The 21152-nt window shown below is 35.7% G+C and overlaps 1 protein-coding gene across 1 annotated transcript; it reads left to right on the forward strand.

The window, feature by feature from the left end:
- Positions 1–1694: 1694 nt before the first annotated feature.
- Positions 1695–19316, forward strand: LOC125226535. Its single transcript, XM_048130525.1, has 6 exons — positions 1695–2142; positions 2293–2493; positions 4430–4530; positions 11370–11517; positions 16944–17075; positions 17855–19316. The coding sequence occupies exons 1-6, from the start codon at positions 1695–1697 to the stop codon at positions 19012–19014; spliced, it is 2190 nt and encodes a 729-aa protein (XP_047986482.1). The 3' UTR covers positions 19015–19316.
- Positions 19317–21152: the final 1836 nt, after the last annotated feature.

The following is a 21152-nucleotide window of genomic DNA, read 5'->3' on the forward strand; positions in this document are numbered from 1 at the left end:
CATTATATGAAGTAAGTAACTAACTCATTTTATTATTCTCGAATAAGTATGTATGTGGCTGTCGTAGAAAAAGTATAGTATACAATCGTAACATTATGAAGGCTATAAAAGTCTCGTACCTTACTTAGGCCACTCGGCAAGCCTTCGTGGCCTAACCGCGGTACTCAACTTTTATAGCCTTCATAACGTTACCGTTATATAATATACTATTACGACTTACTATGTAGAATAAGCATGTTTTAGCTATTTCCTTAGTTATAAATATTACTCACTTACATATTATTATTTATTGATGTCAAGCCCAAGCGGTATTTGGATCTAGAAATCTGTTTAATGTTAAATATTCTCCAAGAATCGCAGATCGCACACACGGTCAATATATTTAAGAAGCTCGAGAAATATGAAAATATGTGTCTATCGTGTTATAGTGTCATTGGTATTAATATCATATCAATAACATCTTTTGACAATCCAAATGCTGCCTACTCCTGGATGTCCGAGACGATTATTTATATGCGGTAGTGAATAATTTCATATGCAATGTACTATAATATATTACGTATATATATATTATTTATAAACAAGGATGGGATCGATAGTACTGAAGGTGAAGATTCAGTCAAAGAATAAAACAAAAATAGTGAACAGAGTAACCAAAAAAAATAATAACGTAAGCATACATTAATCTCTATGAGGTTTGAGTAGCTATCTAAGTACATGAATGAATTTAATTGTTTAAAATGCACTCAAGCCACTACTCACGTACCAAAAATATAGGTTTTAACGGCCAAGTTCGTCTTGAGATGTAATCATTTTTACCCGAACGAAATCAATTGAATATAAGCAGTAATTCAATAAAAAATAATTAAAACATCTAAATTGTAATAGTCTTATCGACCAAAAGAAACAAATACGGCGTTAAAAACGAACAAAACAATTAACATCGTGATATTTAACTATTACTTATCTGACATATTGTTAACATCCTTGGAAATAAGGAAATAGGAATTTTACGTTATTATTTTATTGCTTTAATTGTTCTGTGGCCCTATCATACAAGGAATATAGCTTATCACGTGTATGCATCCCTTTCTCACTTACTAAAGGTGCAAAAAAGACGCAATGACGTGATATGCTACATCACACATTACACTACTGTGCTAGACCGCTGATATGAAAACATGAACTGCGTAGGTAACTTTGCCTATGTACATATTTACAAAATGAGCTTCGATACAAATCAAAAGCCCGTTTCAATTATGAAATCAAATAATACGTGTAGTTTTGATCATTATTGGTGCAGTTTTAATTAATACGTTAAGGAATCCAAAAGAACTCTTACAACAAATTCTCTATTGTGGAAGGCGAACTGGTGGAGTAGTAGTAGTAGTAGTAGTAAACACTTTATTGTACAGAACAAATTACATGTACAGAGAATAATTATAACGGTTATGTACAAAGGCGAGCTTATCCCTTTAAGGGATCTCTTCCAGCTAACCTTAGAATAACTGGAGTAATGCACCGGAAGGTATATTTTTCAGATTTTACTTGTATCTCTAAAACCTTAAAAAATATTTCTTGTATACTTCTATATCTATACTAAATCTTTTACAAGCAACGCTGTAGGTACTGACGGCATCACACGAGATATGATCGATCTAACGTTACCAAGGACATTACAGATTATCACTAAAATGATTAACCAATCTATCATTACCGGTACCTTCCCAGAAAACTGGAAATCGGCCATAGTTAGGCCAATACCTAAAACCTCGGAGCCTACTGATTTAAAGGACCTCAGACCAATTAGTGTTCTCTGCTCATTGTCTAAAGTATTGGAAAAGATAGTCTGCCTCCAGCTGACTGCTTTCTTAGAAACTAACAATATATTGCCGTACAAGCAGTCTGGGTTTCGAAAAGCGCGTAGCACCGCCACGGCTCTTCTTGATGTAATAGATGATGTACTTACAGCACAAGACAAAGGAGAGGCATCCATCTTAGTGCTACTGGATTTCTCTCGTGCCTTCGACACCATAAACATCTCATTGCTCTTGTCCAAGCTTGCGTACTATGGTTTTGATGAGGGAACAATAAAATGGTTTGATAGTTACCTCTCTGGCCGCTCCCAAAGAGTAGGGCTACGTAATTCATTCGGATTAACAGATTTTTCTCAAAACACCTTTGTAAATTGTGGAGTCCCTCAGGGATCGATTTTAGGACCCATATTGTTTATTTTGTACGTGGCGGACATTTCGAGTTGCATACGTAATTGTAACTTTCACATGTACGCAGACGATCTGCAAATCTACAAAACATTCCTTCCCCGAGAGACTCCAGCTGCCGTTGAGTTGCTGAATAGGGATCTTGCTCGTATTGTCGACTGGTCTGGACAATGTAATCTAGTTCTCAACCCCAAAAAGTCTCAATTTCTAGTGCTCGGTACCAAATGTCAGGTTGAAAAAGTCGCCAGTTTGAACCCTGGAGTACTACTCGGTAAGGACCCTCTTGAACGAGTCCCCTTGGCACGTAACCTTGGATTGCTTGTGGACGAACAGCTTCGTTTTGAAAAGCATGTTCTTGAAGCAGCTAAAAGTTGCTTTTATAGACTACGAGTCCTGTACCAGGTGCGTGATCATCTTAGCGTAGACCTCAGAATAAAATTATGTGACACACTGGTACTGTCCAGGCTTAATTATGTCGATACAGTAGTTAACGGTTGTTTGCTGGCTCGGTCTAAAGCTCTTCTTCAACGCATCCAAAACGCCTGTGCCCGTTTTTGCTTTCCCATACCGCCACGAACTCATGTGACTCCCTATCTTAACAGCGGTAAAATGTTAAAAATGGATGCACGACGTTCTTTGCATTTTGCGTGTCTACTTTTCGGTGTGATCCATCATCAACAACCCCCGTATTTGTTTGATAAATTAAAGTTTTCCTCGCGTCCCACTAGAGAGGCCACTCGACTAATCTGTCCAAGACACGGTGTCGCAGCAGCATTTCGTGGCAGTTTTCGTTACTCTGCCACGAAGTGCTGGAACAACATACCCCCTCCTATACGTAACTCCACTTCGCTATATTCATTTAAATGCAAATTTAAAAAATATCTTTTTAATCTGCAGATGCCGTGTCCGTTACGTAACGTGGATTACTGAAATCTTGTTGGGATATTAATATGACTTACTACACATATTTATTTATTTATTTATTGTACTCGTATAGCCTGTTTCTTTCTTATCTATATTCCTATCTGTATTAAATAAATGATTTTAGCTGTATTGGATGTGCAAAACTATTATTTATTTATTCTATTAATATATAAACATAAGTATACATAGGTACTCACTATCGGAATCTTTTAACTAATTTGCTATTTTTATATGTCTGAATGATTGTGTATGCATATTTTCAACTGTGTCTGTATAGATCTGTTTTCTTGAGCAATGTTATATGCTTGTCATTACCTTAGGTAATAGTTCATAAAGCTACCCCTCAGCCCGGGGCGCGACGGAAGACCAGCGCTGTGGTACTTATACCAGAGCATATGCTGAGTGGCGTCCCTTTGTAGCGACTACACCAGCGCCAGCACCAATGTTTTTAACTTCAATACTCCTCTTTTTGTTGTGTAACTGATGCATCTTCTCTTTTGTTGTTATTTAGTATATAGTTTTAAGTGTTTAGAAAGTAAGTAATTTGGTTTTAAGGCGCTGTATGTAGGTTTTTACAATAAATGATTTTATTATTTTATTATTATTATTCTCTTTATTTCTTTCAAATCTTAGGCTAGGCTGTTTATAATATGAATATAAAAGTAAAATACAAAAACACATACAAAACAATATAAAACCCATATAAACACATTATAAAAAACCTAACCTAGGGTGCCGCCAGCAGCGGGGCAGGGCCCAAGCTGCCGGTGGTTAGGGCTGCAGAGAGAGGAACCGTCGAACTATCCGTGCTGTGTCCAAGATCACCGCCTTCTGCATCTGGCCCTTGATCCAGCCACCTAGCGAGAGTCTCTTAAGATGTTGGTCGAGACTCTTCGCTATGAGACCGTTCGCTGAAACGACTATCGGAACAATGATCGTTGATTCAACATCCCACATGGCGGTTATCTCGTGAGCCAAGTCTAGGTACTTACTGGACTTGTCCTTCTCGGCTTTCACGAGATTCTCATCATGGGGGATGGTGATGTCAACGAGCACTGCCCGGCTTATTATTATTATTATTAAATTATAAACATTAAATTATGATGACACGATATTTAGGACTATTCCCCTCGCTCACCGGAGCGGCGTGCGAACGTGGACCCGCGGTCAATGTAATATCCGTCTAATGGCCATATCACAAATATCCACAATAGCGCGAAGTGTCTAACTGTCTACGTACAAGTTAGTCTGTGTGGACGTATTAATAAATTACGTGATGTGAGGAATCGGCACAGTCTCGTGCGATTTCTTACGCAACAGGTCGCGGTGGCTGCCACATGGTCTCGGCATCTTCGCACCCTCTCCATACCACATAATAAGCGAGGTACGTATCTGTTCTATATTTTGTATCCAAATGAAGTAAATTAGATTTGTAACTAAGTCCTCATTAATCAAGGTGAGTTTTAAAAAAAATCGCAAAATCATTTGTTGAGGTAAAATGGTACCTATATAACTGATATTTTACAATTCAAAAAGCTTTCATTAAACTATAAAGTTTTAAAATAAAACCTTCATTATATACGTTAATTTTAAACATAAACAAACGATAAAAATCATTGTTTTTTTTTGAATATTTATTTATAAACGCCTAGCTTGCTCCATATATTTGCTCTTGTTTCGACAAAATTGAATAAATTATTATAATTTTATAAAGACATTTAGAACAACGATAAAGCTCAGTCAACGCCATTTAGTATTTAAAAATTAAACAAATTGGTTTATTTACATTTTTTATACAACATCCGTTTCAAACAAGCACATGGCATGGCACGTCTAATGGTCAGCAGTAACCGTAGCCTGCATCTCCTTGCTGACCCGTAGGTACATACTTACTAATTGTAGCCCAAAAATATTATTTAGGTACCCCATGGGAAACCAATTATATTTATATTTGCTTGCTTATTTATATCTTTTAGAATTATTTTGTGCATATGTACCTACTTTTAACCAAAAGTTCGTTTGATTCGGGGTTTTCATTTGGCAATAAATTATTTATTTATTTAATCTTTATTACACGAAAGAAAAACCTTGCAGTACAAAAAGGCGGACTTAATGCTTTAAAGCATTCTCTACCAGTCAACCTCGAGGCTAAGCAGAGCCGAGGATGCTAAATTTACAGTTCCTCGAGCTTGTTTGGGAATAATTGTATTTTTTAAGATAAGGGCCAAACAAATATTATACTCGTATAATATTTTTCATTTCTCTGGGTACTGTTGCGGAGGGCGACTGGCTAGGCGGTTTCAAAAATGTCAAGTAAAAATAGTGGACACATAAAAATTGCTTAACGTGTCAGATTAATGCAAGTTAGGTTATTTATCCTCTACTTAAATAGTATGTGCTGTTAAAATCTGTCTAAGGCACTGGTCCCACGGCGAGCTAGCAAACTATAAGCTATCGGCTATTTGTGCGACAAAAGATAGTCGCTCCCGTGTAAATAAAAGTGACAGATGTATTATAGCTGAGCTATTGACTATTTTATAGTTCATCGCTCAGCTATAATACATCTCTTTCTTTTGTTTACACGGCAACGACTATCTTTTGTCGCATAAATAGCCGATAGCTCATCGCTTTACTAGCTAGTGGTGGGACCAGTGCCTAAGATCTATGAGAATCACAAATTTGTAAACCAAAAATTGGAAAAAGTCACTAAGGTGTGGTGAGGTGAGGGGAGACAATAATCTGCTTATTTCAGTTAGCTGAAGTATAAATATCTCCCCCCCCCCTTCACAAAAGGTTCACATGACGTAGTTCAGTCAGTGCACACTATTCTACAGTGTGCAAGATATCCCTCGTGTCTTAATCTGACGCGCTCGAGATACCGCAAAAAACCCCTCTTGGGCTCTCCTACCCTCATGGCTGTTACTAGGTTTCAGCTGTTATAACAACCTACTTTTACTTGTCTGTAAGACGACATAAGAATAAAATTACAAACATAATGTATTTGAAAAGGTCAATTACTATTTATAATTGGCATCTGTACAACCATTTGATTTTTCTAGTCGCAGCTTTTCGGGTATTATTCGATGGTTTTCTGTCCGCACAATCAGTAATGCGCTTTCATTCTATGCGTCCAGTAATGAAATTCTGTAAACTCACAAGAAAGCTACAAATATCTAATAGTAAACAAAATAGATCTAGATGAATAAAATATCCCTATGAAATCGAATGTCGCTTATAACCTATTATATATTTTTTTAATATATAAGTACATTCTTTTAGAATATAATTAATAATTATATTGTTATTTCAAATTAAAGTAAAAGTCACGTTTGAGAACTTTATTTAGCTACCACGTTTTGGATATTACCGTTATATATTACGGCTATTTTTGTATTTATAGTTGAAGGTACCACTTTTCATTAGATCCATTTTATTCAACGGCTTTTTGTTCAAAACAAAACAATATAAAGGGTGATTCTCTGTAAGGATGTTCAACAAACAGTCCCCTGGCAATGATTTTTTAAAATATTTATTTATAAAATCAGAAATAGTTTGTATAATTTAATTAAGGCAAATGGGTTTTATTAAATTATACTAACTATTTAGGATTTCATTAATAAATATTTCAAAAAATCATTGCCAGGGGACTGTTTGTTGAACATCCTTACAGAGAATCACCCATAAAATCAATTAATCGTAGGTGTTCTGTTGGCGACAAAAGCAGTTTGCAGTCATAAAAATAATATATGCCGTTTATCTATAAAACCTTAATTAAATCCATTCATATGTATGTTTTATATTTATTTGCATAATGCTAAAATATATGAAGAATGAAGTAAGTAAGATATTTATAATATTATTTAAAAAAATTGTCTACCGAGATCATTGGGAAGATTCGCGTGACTTGAAACGTGTTAAGGAGTCTTAAATTGATTGAAACCGGAATAGCAGGTGGTGTATGCTGGTGGTTAGTAACTAATAATAATAACCACATTGACACCGCCGCTAACAAGCCATCTTCGGGTTTTTTGTAACCTTTTAATATTATAAATATTATAATTCGCCATTCAAATTATCGGCAGCCTTTCCATGGAGGGATTTATTTTCTTATAACCATTATACAGACGATAAAACTTTAAGTTATGGTTTTTAGGTAATGTTAAAGGTAAATGAACTTTGTAACACCTAGGTGACTTTCCTATATTTATTTTTGTTTGTAATGTTATAGTTCGTAGTTTGGTCATTATAATAGTAGGCATCTGGCCCCGTAGCCGAATGGCATTTCTCCGACGCCAAACGAAAGCGATACGCAGCTGGCTCTGTCGCGCCAATACGCAAGCGCGATAGAGATAGATATCTACTAGCGCTTCGTTTCGTGAGCGTTTCGTGAGCGTTTGTGCCATTCGGCTAGCCACCCTGATGTCTACAAACTCCATTGCAAGCCTTATTTAATTAAAGCAATTCACACAACTGTGTTATAACTGAATGTATCTAATCAATTTGTTATCCGGAACCTTCCTATTCAGAAAATCAATAAAAAGAGACGCAATATTTTTTTTAAGTACCTACCATCATAAATTACCTCATATCAAGGCCTATGGCGTAAGTACTTACCATAAAAATAGATGGATACTAAGATTAAATTTAAGTAGGTGTATAATACAAATTTATTGATTTTTAGACATTATAAGAGTACAAACTTGTCAATGAAGCCTCGATTGTTAGGGTCCGACGAAGCTGTCTAGTTTTTTGTATGACAGACTTTGCACGTGTTATGTAAACGTTATAATATGATAAGGTTTATACGTTTAATATAAACCCTTTCGTAAGCTGTGTGAGTAAAAAACGTGGTTCATTTTCAACTCAGCTTGGACTATTTTAATATTATGTAAGGCCTCAAAGAAAAAAAATTAAACGCCGATGTATTGAAGCAAATAGCAGTTAACAAACATTTATGTTTATATTATTATAGTTATTTGCAAAACTTATTTAACAACTGCCTTGAACCTCGTTCTAACAAAGTAACTTTAAGTGTTCATCACAAGAACACTTAAACCGAACTCATAAATGACAAGTTTTGCTATATCGAAGGTCGAGGCTTGACAAAAAAACTTCTAAAGTGAAGTGACATACGAGTTGCCTAATAAAATGTTTTTATAAAAAACATAGTTACTGCAGTCATAGTTAAATTTGTTTTGTCCTTAGTCAATAGCTGTTTAAAAAACAAATACATCAAATACTAAATAAACAATAAATCCGATCAAGGATAAAATTTCAGTACCTAATTGTTATTACATAAAATATAAGGTCAGTGTGGAAAAGACCGTCTACCCGGAAAGACCGTCTATTGACTCTAACTTTTGTGTTTATATATCTACGCCTCTCACACCTCCGGAGGTATACCAGTTTTTAATCCTTAATCCATTGGTCTTCAATACCTATCTCTAGGACGAACACTAGTTAACATAAAACTTGATTTGTGTTTCGAACTCGAACATCGAGTTCAACATGGTTCCGCAAAAAATTAAAATAAAATAGAAGCAGTCGGAATATTTGTATATTGTGTATGTAACGGAGTCATTTAATAACCGTTCTTTCTGACTAGTACTATTAATCGACTGAAAACGCGCTCAATTTCTAGTTTTATGTTCTGAAATATGTAACTTAGAAATTGTGCCTACTCAGAAAGTCCGGCATAAAAGAGAAAGGCAAGACCGGCATATGATAAACAAGGAGTTGCCAACCTTTTTTAGGCTTTATTGGAAATAAGTCGAGTGTAAACAATATCAATATATAAGTACGTTTTTGGCTTATGGTAGATGTACCATTTTTGAATTTAACTTCGAAATATAGTTTTGATAATGATTCGTATGGTGTTACAAAAATCATTCGAATGTATTAAGTGAAAAAAAATATATGTGACATAGTTGTGAAGAATGATAAGAGGTGAAGAGAAGTAAGCCTACACTGCATTATTCATCATCGTATTCAAGTTGGTAGAATTATCGTAAGTTCTACCCGTTTTTTATTATTTTTGTTTAAGTATAAATATGTATATTGTGCAACATACGACGACAAATATTTCCAAAGAGAGTAGGGTTTCAAGTTGGTCATTTATATTTTTATGATCAGCATTACCCAACAGGGACCGTATGGGTACCCTTTAAAACGGTTTTGACCGACTCTTTAACGGCTACCCGACCGTTAATTGACATTGCTGACTGTCACTTTGACATAAAAGTGATCATGGCTGTGGTCAAATAGGTTTGTGGGGGTGCTGACTTCAAAATTAATGACCAATTGGAAATCTGACATTGCTGACTGTCACTTTGACATAAAAGTGGTCATGGGTGTGGTCAAATAGGTTCTCAGGGGTGCTGATTCCAAAATTAATAACCAATCTGGAATCTGACATTGCTGCCTGTCACTTGACACAAAAGTCGTCATGGGTGTCGTCAAATAGGGTTTTGGGGGTGCTGACTTCAAAATTAATGACCAATTGGAAATCTGACATTGCTGACTGTCACTTTGACATAAAAGTTGTCATGGGTCAACGGGTCATGGGTCAGCGTGTCATGGGTCAATTATCGTGACTAAATTGGATTCGCAGGTGTTCGTTGGAAAAACAGTATTATCTGGACCTGAAAAGAAAAGGTTATGAACCCCATCTACGGGACATATCGGCGGTCTTGCCTTATAAATAGAAAAATGCTTATATGTTCAAAATTTCAACGTTATTTTATTAATTATCTAGCACATTCTGCTCTGTTATTACGTGAAATAACAATGATCATGATTTTGGAACCTAGTCTCATATGAAATTACGCGACAACAAGCACTAGACGGTCTTTCCGTACACATCGCGGGAGGACGGTCAACCCGCCGAGCCTTATAAAATGTGATTTTTATCACTTAAAAGTACCTTAATTCACCAAAATGTTGTATAAGCTTTGTAAAATATAATATTTGCTATCCCATAGGACCATGCGCATAACGCCAGACTACATTAATTATAGAGTTTTATCCACTCAAACTTTAATTCAAATAAACTAAGCCGGTCTTGCCCGCACTGACCTTACTTTGACAGGATAGAAAAAGTATAAATGTATGGTGATTAAATATATCGATCGATGTGCCAAATATACCGATGAATTGAAATTGACTTATTATAAGTATTCGTAAAAATAGTGTGAAGTAAGTACCTAACTACTTTAAGATTTTACATTATCAAGAGCCATCCAACCTTCTTAAGATTTTTGTGAAGGCAGTTATTTAAGTAAATAATATTTAATGAATACTCGGTTCAGTACTAATCGCTTACGCATTCGGTCAATTTTATAAATCGTCGTTTTAGCAAATTGTAACTGAACAAATATCCGGGTAGGTGTCCACAACTTTATAGATATGTCAATAAACAGCCTCAAAATCTAAATTTATGCTTAAATTAATTTGAAGTACTTAACGCCAAGTCAAACATTATGCACTGATATATATTTATGTATGTATGTATTATGCATAAATCTGCTGTCTTGGCTCACATTTGTCATACCTAAGCCGACTTGTGACTTTTAGAGTTAGATTATAAATTATTAGTTTTTTTATGAACATAACAAATCCGAATTATTATATCATTAATTTCACTATTTTTATGAGCTATAAAATGCCTTAAAAAGTATTGTATATGTATATCCTTATCAAACGATATCTAATTTTATGGATCATCAGACAGTAAGTAACAATCATACTACAACTGTTACCTTTCAGTGTCTGTGACATAATTTTCCTACATAATTTTAGTTGATAAAAGTCATAGAAGAAGTACAGTTACATACTTTAAAATACGTGTTTATTAGATTATTCTTCGTTTTACATTACATATGAATGAAACATGTTAAAAGTATCTTACTTATGAATAAATAATATTATGTATAGTACCTATTGCTTTTAAATCACGTCTGGGGTTAAACGAATTTTGTCATCAAATATCCTTGACTTTGACTGGGATGACTAGTGTTAGTAGATTTTCATATTTTTGATAAGAATTTCATTTATATTGTTTGTGTCGACTTTTTGGTTTTACATACTTAACAACTTTTTTCCGGTATTTAATTGTACTTTTTGTGCATACATATAATACCTATTAACATTTCCTAACAATATATTTCTAGAAATAAGTTATTAAATTACTTAAATTTAACTAATATTAATGATTTTATTTTTCAGATGCTTCAACTAAGGAGGCTGTTTGTCCTGGCGACCATTGTGACCTGTTGTCTGCAGGCCCAAGGTGCCGACAAGTACACAGACGAGAACAGACCCTACGAGTTCGGCTTCAATATCGATGGAGAACAACATCGACATGAGAAGAAAGGTAGGAAATCAATCAGACTTAGAACCACTAGACAGAGAGAAACCTTGGGACTCTTGGGAGCCCCTTTCCTCGTAATATGCTAGTTTCCTACTAGTCAAATCAGCTCCTTTTTAAGAACCGTCAAAACGATTTACTAATATGGAATTAATATGAAATCGTGAGGAGTGACGTCACGATCAATTCATTTACTTTATATCTTTCTCTTTGACTTATTAAATAGAAATTATGTTTTCCCCTCACTAGCTCGGAAACACGTGTTTTGTCCTTTAATACCAGCGGGTAAAAACGCATTTTATCCACTAGTGGGTAAAGTAATTTGACCTTGAATAAAGTCAAATTAACTGCTTAAAAATTTATAAAAGTAGGTGAATCTAGTAATAAAGATGATTTACCACCTGTGGAACTACTAAAATAAATAAATAAATATTATACGAGTAGGACATCTTACACAGATTGACTGAGGCCCACGGTAAGCTCAAGTTGGCTTGTGTTGTGGGTACTCAGACAACGATATATATAATATATAAATACTTATATACTTAGACTAAATTAAATATCTAATATAGACGCACATTCCCGAACAAAAAAGTCGAAAAAAATGGCCTCAAATGACATTCCAACTTTATTCAGATAGGTGCAAATAACGCTAACTTAAACCTAAAATCAAAATATATCTGTTTTTTGAAAACCGAATTTGTTATGTAAGCCGTAAGAATCAAATTCGTGAACCGTTCGATACGAGTTTTCAAATAAGTAACATATAAACCGTTTTCGTCCGATCACCGCGATACTGGCAACTACTGAAACGTCATTAGAAAAACAATCAATGTCAAAACTACAAATCATCAGAATATCGGATGCATGGAGTCGCATAAATAATATTAGGCACGTTGAGTAATAAAAAACCTCTTATAACAAAATAAGTTTATTTACACTTTTTACATTTTATATACAAGGTTTGACTTAAGACATCTATTATAATAAACAAATTCACTTGTTTGCCAAATTGGCAGTATACCTAGGTTTTCATTGTAAATATAATCTTTTTTTATGGTTTCGTACCCAATGGGTAAAAACGGTACCCTATTACTAAGACTTTCCGTCTAGCCGTCCGTCTGCCTGTCTGTCTGTCACCAGGCTTTATCTCAAGAATCGTGATAGCTAGAGAGTTGATATTTTCACAGATTATGTATTTCTGTTGCCGCTATAACAACAAATACTAAAAACAAAATAAAATATGTTTTTAAGGGGGCTCCCATACAACAATCGTGAAAACCTTTAACCACCTGTAAAACCGGCAACAATATTTATTTCGATAAATACAACCCAAATAATAGATTGTGTCTCAGGGGAGCAAAATGATAAATTTACGGCGAGGGCGTACATTGAATCCTAAAGGTAGCGGAGGATTATATAATAGAATCCGGAGCGTAGCGAGGGATTCTAAAATGGAATCCTGAGCGTAATGAGGGATTCAAGTGTTAACGCCCAAGGTGAAAATAATTTTGCTACCGTGTGACACATACTGCTTTTCACACCACCTAAGAGAAAAATGAAGGAACATAGAGATGAAACAGATTTATTTAATACTATTAGATAATAACTCAGCAAAGCGGACCCCTAAGGCTCTCCCTGAGCCGAGGCATAGGCCGGGAAAACGCTAGGGGGATGATGAGATAATAACTCAACAAATCAACAAGTTTATCAAAAAAATATATTTTATACCGGCAAATAAATGTCCTTGAACAGAAAAGTGCCACTTTGATCCCTCCTAGCAGGGAAGAAAAGTACCACTTTGATCTCTCCTAGCGGGGAAGAAAAAGTCCATTTAAGGACGGAAGGTGATGTGAATAAGTAATTTGTGCACTGGTAGGTATACTTTCTTCCAATTACGATAATGAAGGGATTCGGGATAGCAAGTAGACATGAGTCTTGAAACTAATACTTCCTGACAAAATAGATACAGAGTAATTACAGTATAAATGAAACTAAAAACTTAATTCTAATATAGGCCTATATTAGAGCCACTTAACCGAGGATGCTGATGGCATTTCTTAGTTTATTTTGAGTATATTTGGTTAAGTTTTAATTAGTAATGTAGACGGACGGTGTTGTCACCACCTTGGGATCCCGAGGGAATCTTGAATTAAAATATAACGCTATTAAAGTACATACGAGACAAAGTGATGAAATCTGCCATTTCAAGTTTGCTACACGTATTTTAAAAATATACAGTCAGATATATCGCAACGTACGAGTTACTCAAAGATATCAGAAAACGTGTGAGTGTATGTTCAGATATTTTTGAACATCTCGTTCGTTGCCATATATCTGATGGCTACTGTACACTGCCTACCTACTTTTTCGACAATAGGCACATGTATAAGAAAACGCATGTAAGTAGATGTAAATAAAATAATAGCGACTCCGTACCTTTTTGTTCCATGAAAATCCTTTATTTTTGCAATTAATTAAATTTATTCTAAAACACGAAATTGCATCGAGTTTATACATAATTTGTCAATACATTTGAATTACTTACGTAAAAAAACTCATCCCACTGTCTTTCTTGTGTTTTTTTGTGCTATTTTTACAATTCTTAACCGAGCACGACGACATTGTCATTCGACGCCGGTCGGCGAATGACTAAGTCACCAACTCTGTACTTTTTCGTAAGATCTAGAGTTTGACTGTAGCCATTTTTTTCGCCTGACTGTGTATCTAGTACTAATGATACATCAATGCGGAACAAATATCTGTGCTCATCACACAAATAAATGCCCTTACCGGGATTCGAACCCGGGACCGCGGCACAGCAGGCAGGGTCACTACCGACTGCGCCAGACCGGTCGTCAAAGCAAAAGCAGTGATAAACGCATTTTTTGCGTTTTATTTAGTTTCCTCGCTATAGTGAGGGGAAAAGTTTTGTGTTACACTCGGGTGCAAATGTATTTTACTTCTCATGTGTTAAAAAACTCGCAAGTTCAGGATTCTATTCTCGAACCACTCGCTTCGCTCGTGGTTCAACTATAGAATCGTTTCACTTGCTCGTTTTTCAATTCCACACTTGGCGTTAAAATACAACTTTGCCCCCTTGTATAACAAATAACTATTAAAAATAACTGCTGTCCATATTTTTATTCTAATTATTTGGTATTTTATTTCGTGCACTGCATAATAGTATTTTATGCAACTGGTGGTTAAAAGAGGTCAAAAAAGGTGAGTGGCGTGGGTAAAGACGCCACGAGCATTTTTTGACTCAGTTAAACACCGTTGCATACAATACTTTTTCTACGACCAAGCACTTACTTTGAAAGAAAATTATAAATTCAACAAATACCACCACCATTTTGAATATGCCATTTGAGTGCAAACATGAAAATAAAACTGTCTATGGTATGGTTCTCTGAAGCCTGGCCACTAAGACGAATCGAGCCGCGTCGAATCGAGTTCTCATACATTTCAATGCGATTCGACGCGTCGCCAATGAACGCAGCAGAAAACGAACAAGACTCGACTCTGCGAATGCCAGGCTTTATCTGACATTCTAAGGTTGGCAACAATGTACCTATTTAATACAATATTTTAATTTTCTACGATGAAGTGATTGGTTTGTTAAGTTGGTAGCAATGTATTACAGAGCTTTAACAGCTATAACGTGCTACTGCTACAAAATGTTTTCAGGGTATAGACTAGATAGACTTGTCCTGACATCTTTTATGTAGGGTTTTAAAGTTCTATGCACTACCTTGTAACTCACGAATAACTAACAGTACGGGAGTAGAAAAAATATTTTATTTCAAGTATAGGAAACTAGCCTATTGAAATAAAAGCCACGTGAGTTTTCGACATGTGTTGTGGCATGGGCTATCTATATCTTACATATAAAATACAAATTCATATTCGTCAGTTACTTAATTACCATTACTGGAGATATTTTAATCAAGTTTCAAAATGGCATTAACAGCATTTTAACATTAACATTATCTGATACTTTAGATAATAGGGACAATAACATCAAACTGTCCATCCAAATAAATAATTTAGATGTAACTTATGATTAAGAGAATTGGAATCAAATACAACTGCCATATATCTAGTGAAAATAAGGTTCAGTTTTTAATTAATTATCAATTTATGTGACCAGTGACGGCAGTGACCACTCACCGGATGTGTGAAGAAAATTGTATTAACATGAGACCAGTCGACGCCGAAACCGGTCAACTACCATAACATTACCATGATTATGTCATAAATATATTGTATTTTAGAAATTAGCAAAACGTTTTGTCTATCGTCCTCAGTAAGACAATAAGCCTGTTTATAATATAAAATTGAATTAGGATATTTTGGCCATTTGAAAGTAATAAAAACTTACCTAAAACATTATGTAAATTTACTGCATAATTTTAATATTATAATAAACAATACTTTGTAAGACTATGTAACAATTATAGTGTGGAATGAAGATAGTTTTTACCGAGTACCTAGTTGTTCAATATTTTTGAGATCTTATACATTTGTCACTCCTTTGACGTACATCATGCGACGTAAACGATGGATGACTCTCTACGTATTGAACAAGATTAACATCCATGAATGATTCAAAACTCCTGTGAAAATAATAAGAAATTTATTTAAATCAACGGCTCGCGAACAACGCTGTAAAAATTGAGATACTTACTTTCATTTTACCTATTTGATTTAGACGAAGTACAATGCAACGTTTACAATGAATTTAGAACTATGTCTTATGGTTTTATTTGATGTTAATTTATCGACATGTTCAATGACTTATTATTTATTATTATTTATTTTTTCAAATACGTTACACGGCTTAACAGTGAAAACCAAAACACGGTGAAACTAAAACATACGAAATACAAACAAGTAAAAAAAGGAAACCAAAAATTAAAACGGGACTTAATCGCGTAAAACTTACGTTTTATATTTAACCCGACGTTTCGGACATGACATTAAACGGGTACATAGTTGAAATACTTCTAGCTGTAAGTTTTTCAACTAACTTGATTGTCAACTTTTACGCTAGGACTCTGCCTGGTTGGGTAGTTCGAAAAACTCACAAGAAGATGTTGATAAACAAGACCCGTGACCACGGACGTATTATGTTGGGTTAAATATAAAACGTAAGTTTTACGCGATTAAGTCCGATTTAATAATATGCGTGTTAGTTTAAATCAATATAAAACAAGAGATTATGTTGCCGATGCCGTTTAGTTTTGAATGACATATTGATTTGAAAAGTAAGCTGTCAAGAAGAAGGCTGCATAACCTAACTTAGCTATCTGAGTCACCTAGTCAAATGGTCGAGTCCAGTCGTCGTGAGCAAATATTGATTTACAATTTATTGGTCTCAAGGCACTTCAAACAAATAAATCTGCGATAATCATAACGTTTGTTTGCAGACGAGAATGGTATCATCATGGGCGAATTCGGATTCATCACGGCAGATGGCGTTTACCATGTAACTGTCTATGCTACTGACGAAAATGGAAATTTCAAGATCCTGTCTATGAAGAACATTCGAGTCAAACCATGTAAGTTGCACAATAATAGTTACTAGTATCATAAAAGCATGCGTACAATATTTGTCGACTTCTATTTCATTTATTTATATTTCTTTATATCAATATTAGATTCATTAATAATACCTTGATGTGTCCCTACTTATGTACAATGTTATGTATGTATGTATAAGCTTTATTGTACATAAAGGAAACAAAAGAGACACAGTTACAGAGTCAGTAATATACAATGTAGGCGGACTTATCCCTTAATGGGATCTCTTCCAGTCAACCTTTGAGGAAATGAGTAGTGTGTGTGAGTTATTGTCTTATGTCAGTTATAACGTCAGGTACAGAATCAAGTTAAACGCAAATAGTTACTTATATTAATTATTTCGTTACACTCTACAAACGGATTTGATATGGTAAACCTTTAAGAGTTTTTTATTGACTGCCACGCCTTTTAACATGAATATTACTCATCATATCCACGTAAAATAGCCGTGCTTGTAGCATGCGCGGATCCAGGGGGGTCATGGGGGTCATGACCCCCCCCTGGAGCCTAAGTTGGCCATACAAATAGACCACGTGACCCCCCCCCCCTGGGGCCCCAGGCCTTTACCACGTGACCCCCCCCTGGGCACGAAGCTGAATCCGCGCTTGGCTTGTAGTCATTATAACTTAATATTATTGTATTAAATACTAATGTATTGAATACATTAATAGGCATGTTTAAGAAATATAGAAATATGAGGAACCGAGTCACACGAGATGAGGAATCACAGTCATAGAATTGTGCTTGTTATTTTCAGATCCAACGTCACCTGAAGTACCTTCTAGAAAAGGCAACTCTCTACCTTTCCCGCCATCGCAACAAGCGCCAATAACCCAGGGTCCCACTCCCCAGCAGCCGAAACCAAACCAGCCCTCTAAATCCTGCTCACACTGTAGCTTGCCTGCAACCACAACGCAAGCGCCAAAATTGACAGACGTCGCGGTAGTTTCTCGGGATCCTCTGCCATCTTCTGTCCTGGGAACAAACCCCGCCACCCCACCGAAGTATCCTCAGGCAGCTGATGGCTTTCAAAACTTCCCGCAAGGACACCAAAATCTTCCAACTCAAGGAGGCGCCGGGGCGGCCGCTCCCAACTTCCCTCAACAAGGATCAGCCGGTGAAACAAACTACCCAGGACGTGGACAAAATTCCCAACCGAATTATCCTCAGGGGCCAGGCTTACCCCAACAGGGCCCCAATAGTTATAATCCTCAAGGACAAGGCCCGCAAGCCGGGCCGAATTACCAGCAACCGGGACAGCAGTATCCTCAAGAAGGACAAAACTACCCGCAGCCAGGACAGAACTATCCCCAAGGTGGACAAAACTCCCCACAATCTGGACAAAATGTGCCACAATCTGGACAAAATGCCCCATCAGGCAACTTTCCTCAAAGACCAGAACAAAATCTTTTACCTCCGTCCGGAGAGAGAAATCCAAAACAAATTGAGTCACGTTTTGGTGAAACGCCTGGAGCCCAAAATAACCAAATTGGCGCTCAAGGTCCTAGCAAGCCGCAGCTTATTTCAGCCCAAATGCAAATCGTTGATAAGAACACAGATGTAAATTACAAAGCTCCTGGTGAAAGGCAAGGACTGCCAAACGGATTGACAAAGGATGATATGACAACACTTTTATACACCTTTAATTACACGGTCGGTTTCCATGGTCACCACGAGGAAGGCTACACCAACGGTGCTAAGAAAGGTTACTACTATGTTACTGGTAGGAACGGAGTAAGGACGAGAGTAGACTACGTGGCCGATGAAAATGGATTCCGCCCTAAGATAACCCAAGAAGTACTCGATCTTCTCTCGGAAGACGTGCCTAAGCCAGAAACTGAAAAAGATGAAAAATATGGCCTTAAAGGTTACGAATTCAAATGGCTTTACTATCCAGTTGACTCCAAAACTCGGTAGAAACCTAGTTTTGTATTTATTTATATTTAGTTTAAATACTAACTTACCATATTAGTATTATAATTAGGGTACATTTTTATAGATTGTAATTTAAGTATGTAATAAAACTTAATATAGCAACTGAACTAAACACTGCCAAGAGAACTGCCACATAGGAGACATATCGTACAGTCGGTACAATAAGGTAGTGAACGTATACCCACCTACTAACCTATCCTATTGTATTAATGAAATATTGCATATACCTACTATAATTTATTAATAAGTTTTATATAAAACCTTTTTATACTAAAATTGACTTTTTTTCTGTTAAAATACGAATTTTCTAAAATTTAAACGCTTACACATTGTCCAATATCTACAAAGCACCTAAACTTATCTAGATATAAATCTGGGGGCACGGTTAAAGACGAACCAAGCAACGAAGCAAAAGAAGAGATCTTTTCTCAAGATTCGTCGTTTTTTTGTAACTCTGGATCATTTCAGATAAACAAAATTTTAGGATATAAAATCAATAGCAACCAAAATGATCATCAAAAGTGCAGGGTATTTCCTGGAGTCCAAGAAAGCTGAAATTTGGTATGTAACCTATTAAAAACAATAATTCTTAAAGGTGGAACTCACCTCCCTTGCCCTTAAACGGGGTCTGAAGGTATGAGGCTTAAATTTAATGCAAGAAGTCTGAAAATTGATACAGAGAGATCTTATTAGTAGGTATGTTACCTAAATATTAAATTAGTATTTCGAAATCCTAAGGCCTTACAGAAAAAAAAACCGGCCAAGTGCGAATTTTTTCAGACTTAACTAAATCCCTCAAGACAAGACTCAATTTCCCATACTAATAACAGGTAATATTTTAATACACAATTTTATTGTTTAGACAACGTCCAAAGAAAATCAAGACTATCCGACGTCAATAGTTTACGACATGTCCTAAGGACGCTACTGAACAGACATCATTATATTATATTAGGAAAAACGCGATGTAGGAAATGAGCGTTCAGCGTACAACGATATCTATCGGACAATTAAGTAAACTTATGTGCGCGAGCTAGTATGGAAGATGATTTTTATGGGATAATTATTTATTGCGTGATTTTAACAATTTTTCCTTTATTTGAAAGCAGGTACTTTCATTGCTATTCTGTAAAAAAATACAGGTACAATGAATAGCCGCAAGGGTGTTGAAATTGTAAATAAAAATCTGAAAGGTTTTTATAAATTAAAAAAAGATTTCAAGATACGTGTACCAACGATTTTATTTTTCCTGTAATATTCATTAGAATAGCCATATTTGGTAAAAATGTCATAAATTTATGTTGGTAAACATCGGAGATAGCCCCGGAGGGGGGCGGTATTTTTTTTACATTTTCCTTTAAAAAACATTTTTTACCACAACCAAGGACGATTATTATAAAGGACCAGCAGAGTCCATACTAAATACCGTACCCCGTTGGCAGCCGTAAATCTATGTCACTAGATGTCACTAAGAGTGTCATTTGAATAAAAATGTCGTTTTTTTTTTAAATACGCACGCGGTAGTTCAACGGCATTACAAGTGATACAGTGAAAAGTATATAGATGACACTAGGGACCCGTGTCATGTTTCAGTCCCTGTTTACAACGCAAGCCATCGTTCTTATTTTGAATTATGACAATCATGCAAAAGAGTAGGTACCATACTGTCAAATTTTCTGTCTCTTTCATTTTGAGCGTGACGTCAATGATTAGTAATATTACTAAACTTTCAATATATTTAAAATTTAGATTTTAATGAGGCCATTTCGAACGGTGTTTATGATAGATATCATGTTGACAATCAATCTCCTGACCGTCTCGCTCATACCAATCCTATCCTATATTTGAACGAGTGCGACCGAAACAGTTGAGTATTATTGAAAATTTTTGAATGTCTAAAATCTTATTGGTAGTTGTCGAAAACCCGCTTTTTCCATAAAGTGTTGGCGCGACGTCAAGTGGGTGATAGGCGTACGAGCAAGTACGCGTTGGATGGTCGACTACTATGCGCAGCGGTTTTTACGCGTACTTACGGTGACACACAATCGAAAAAGGTCGTCGAGCCATAAGTACGCATACCTGCTCTTATCGTACGTTTATCACCCACTTCAGACTGCGTT

Source organism: Leguminivora glycinivorella, chromosome 5 (genome assembly GCF_023078275.1).
Source record: "Leguminivora glycinivorella isolate SPB_JAAS2020 chromosome 5, LegGlyc_1.1, whole genome shotgun sequence".
NCBI lineage: Eukaryota > Metazoa > Arthropoda > Insecta > Lepidoptera > Tortricidae > Leguminivora > Leguminivora glycinivorella.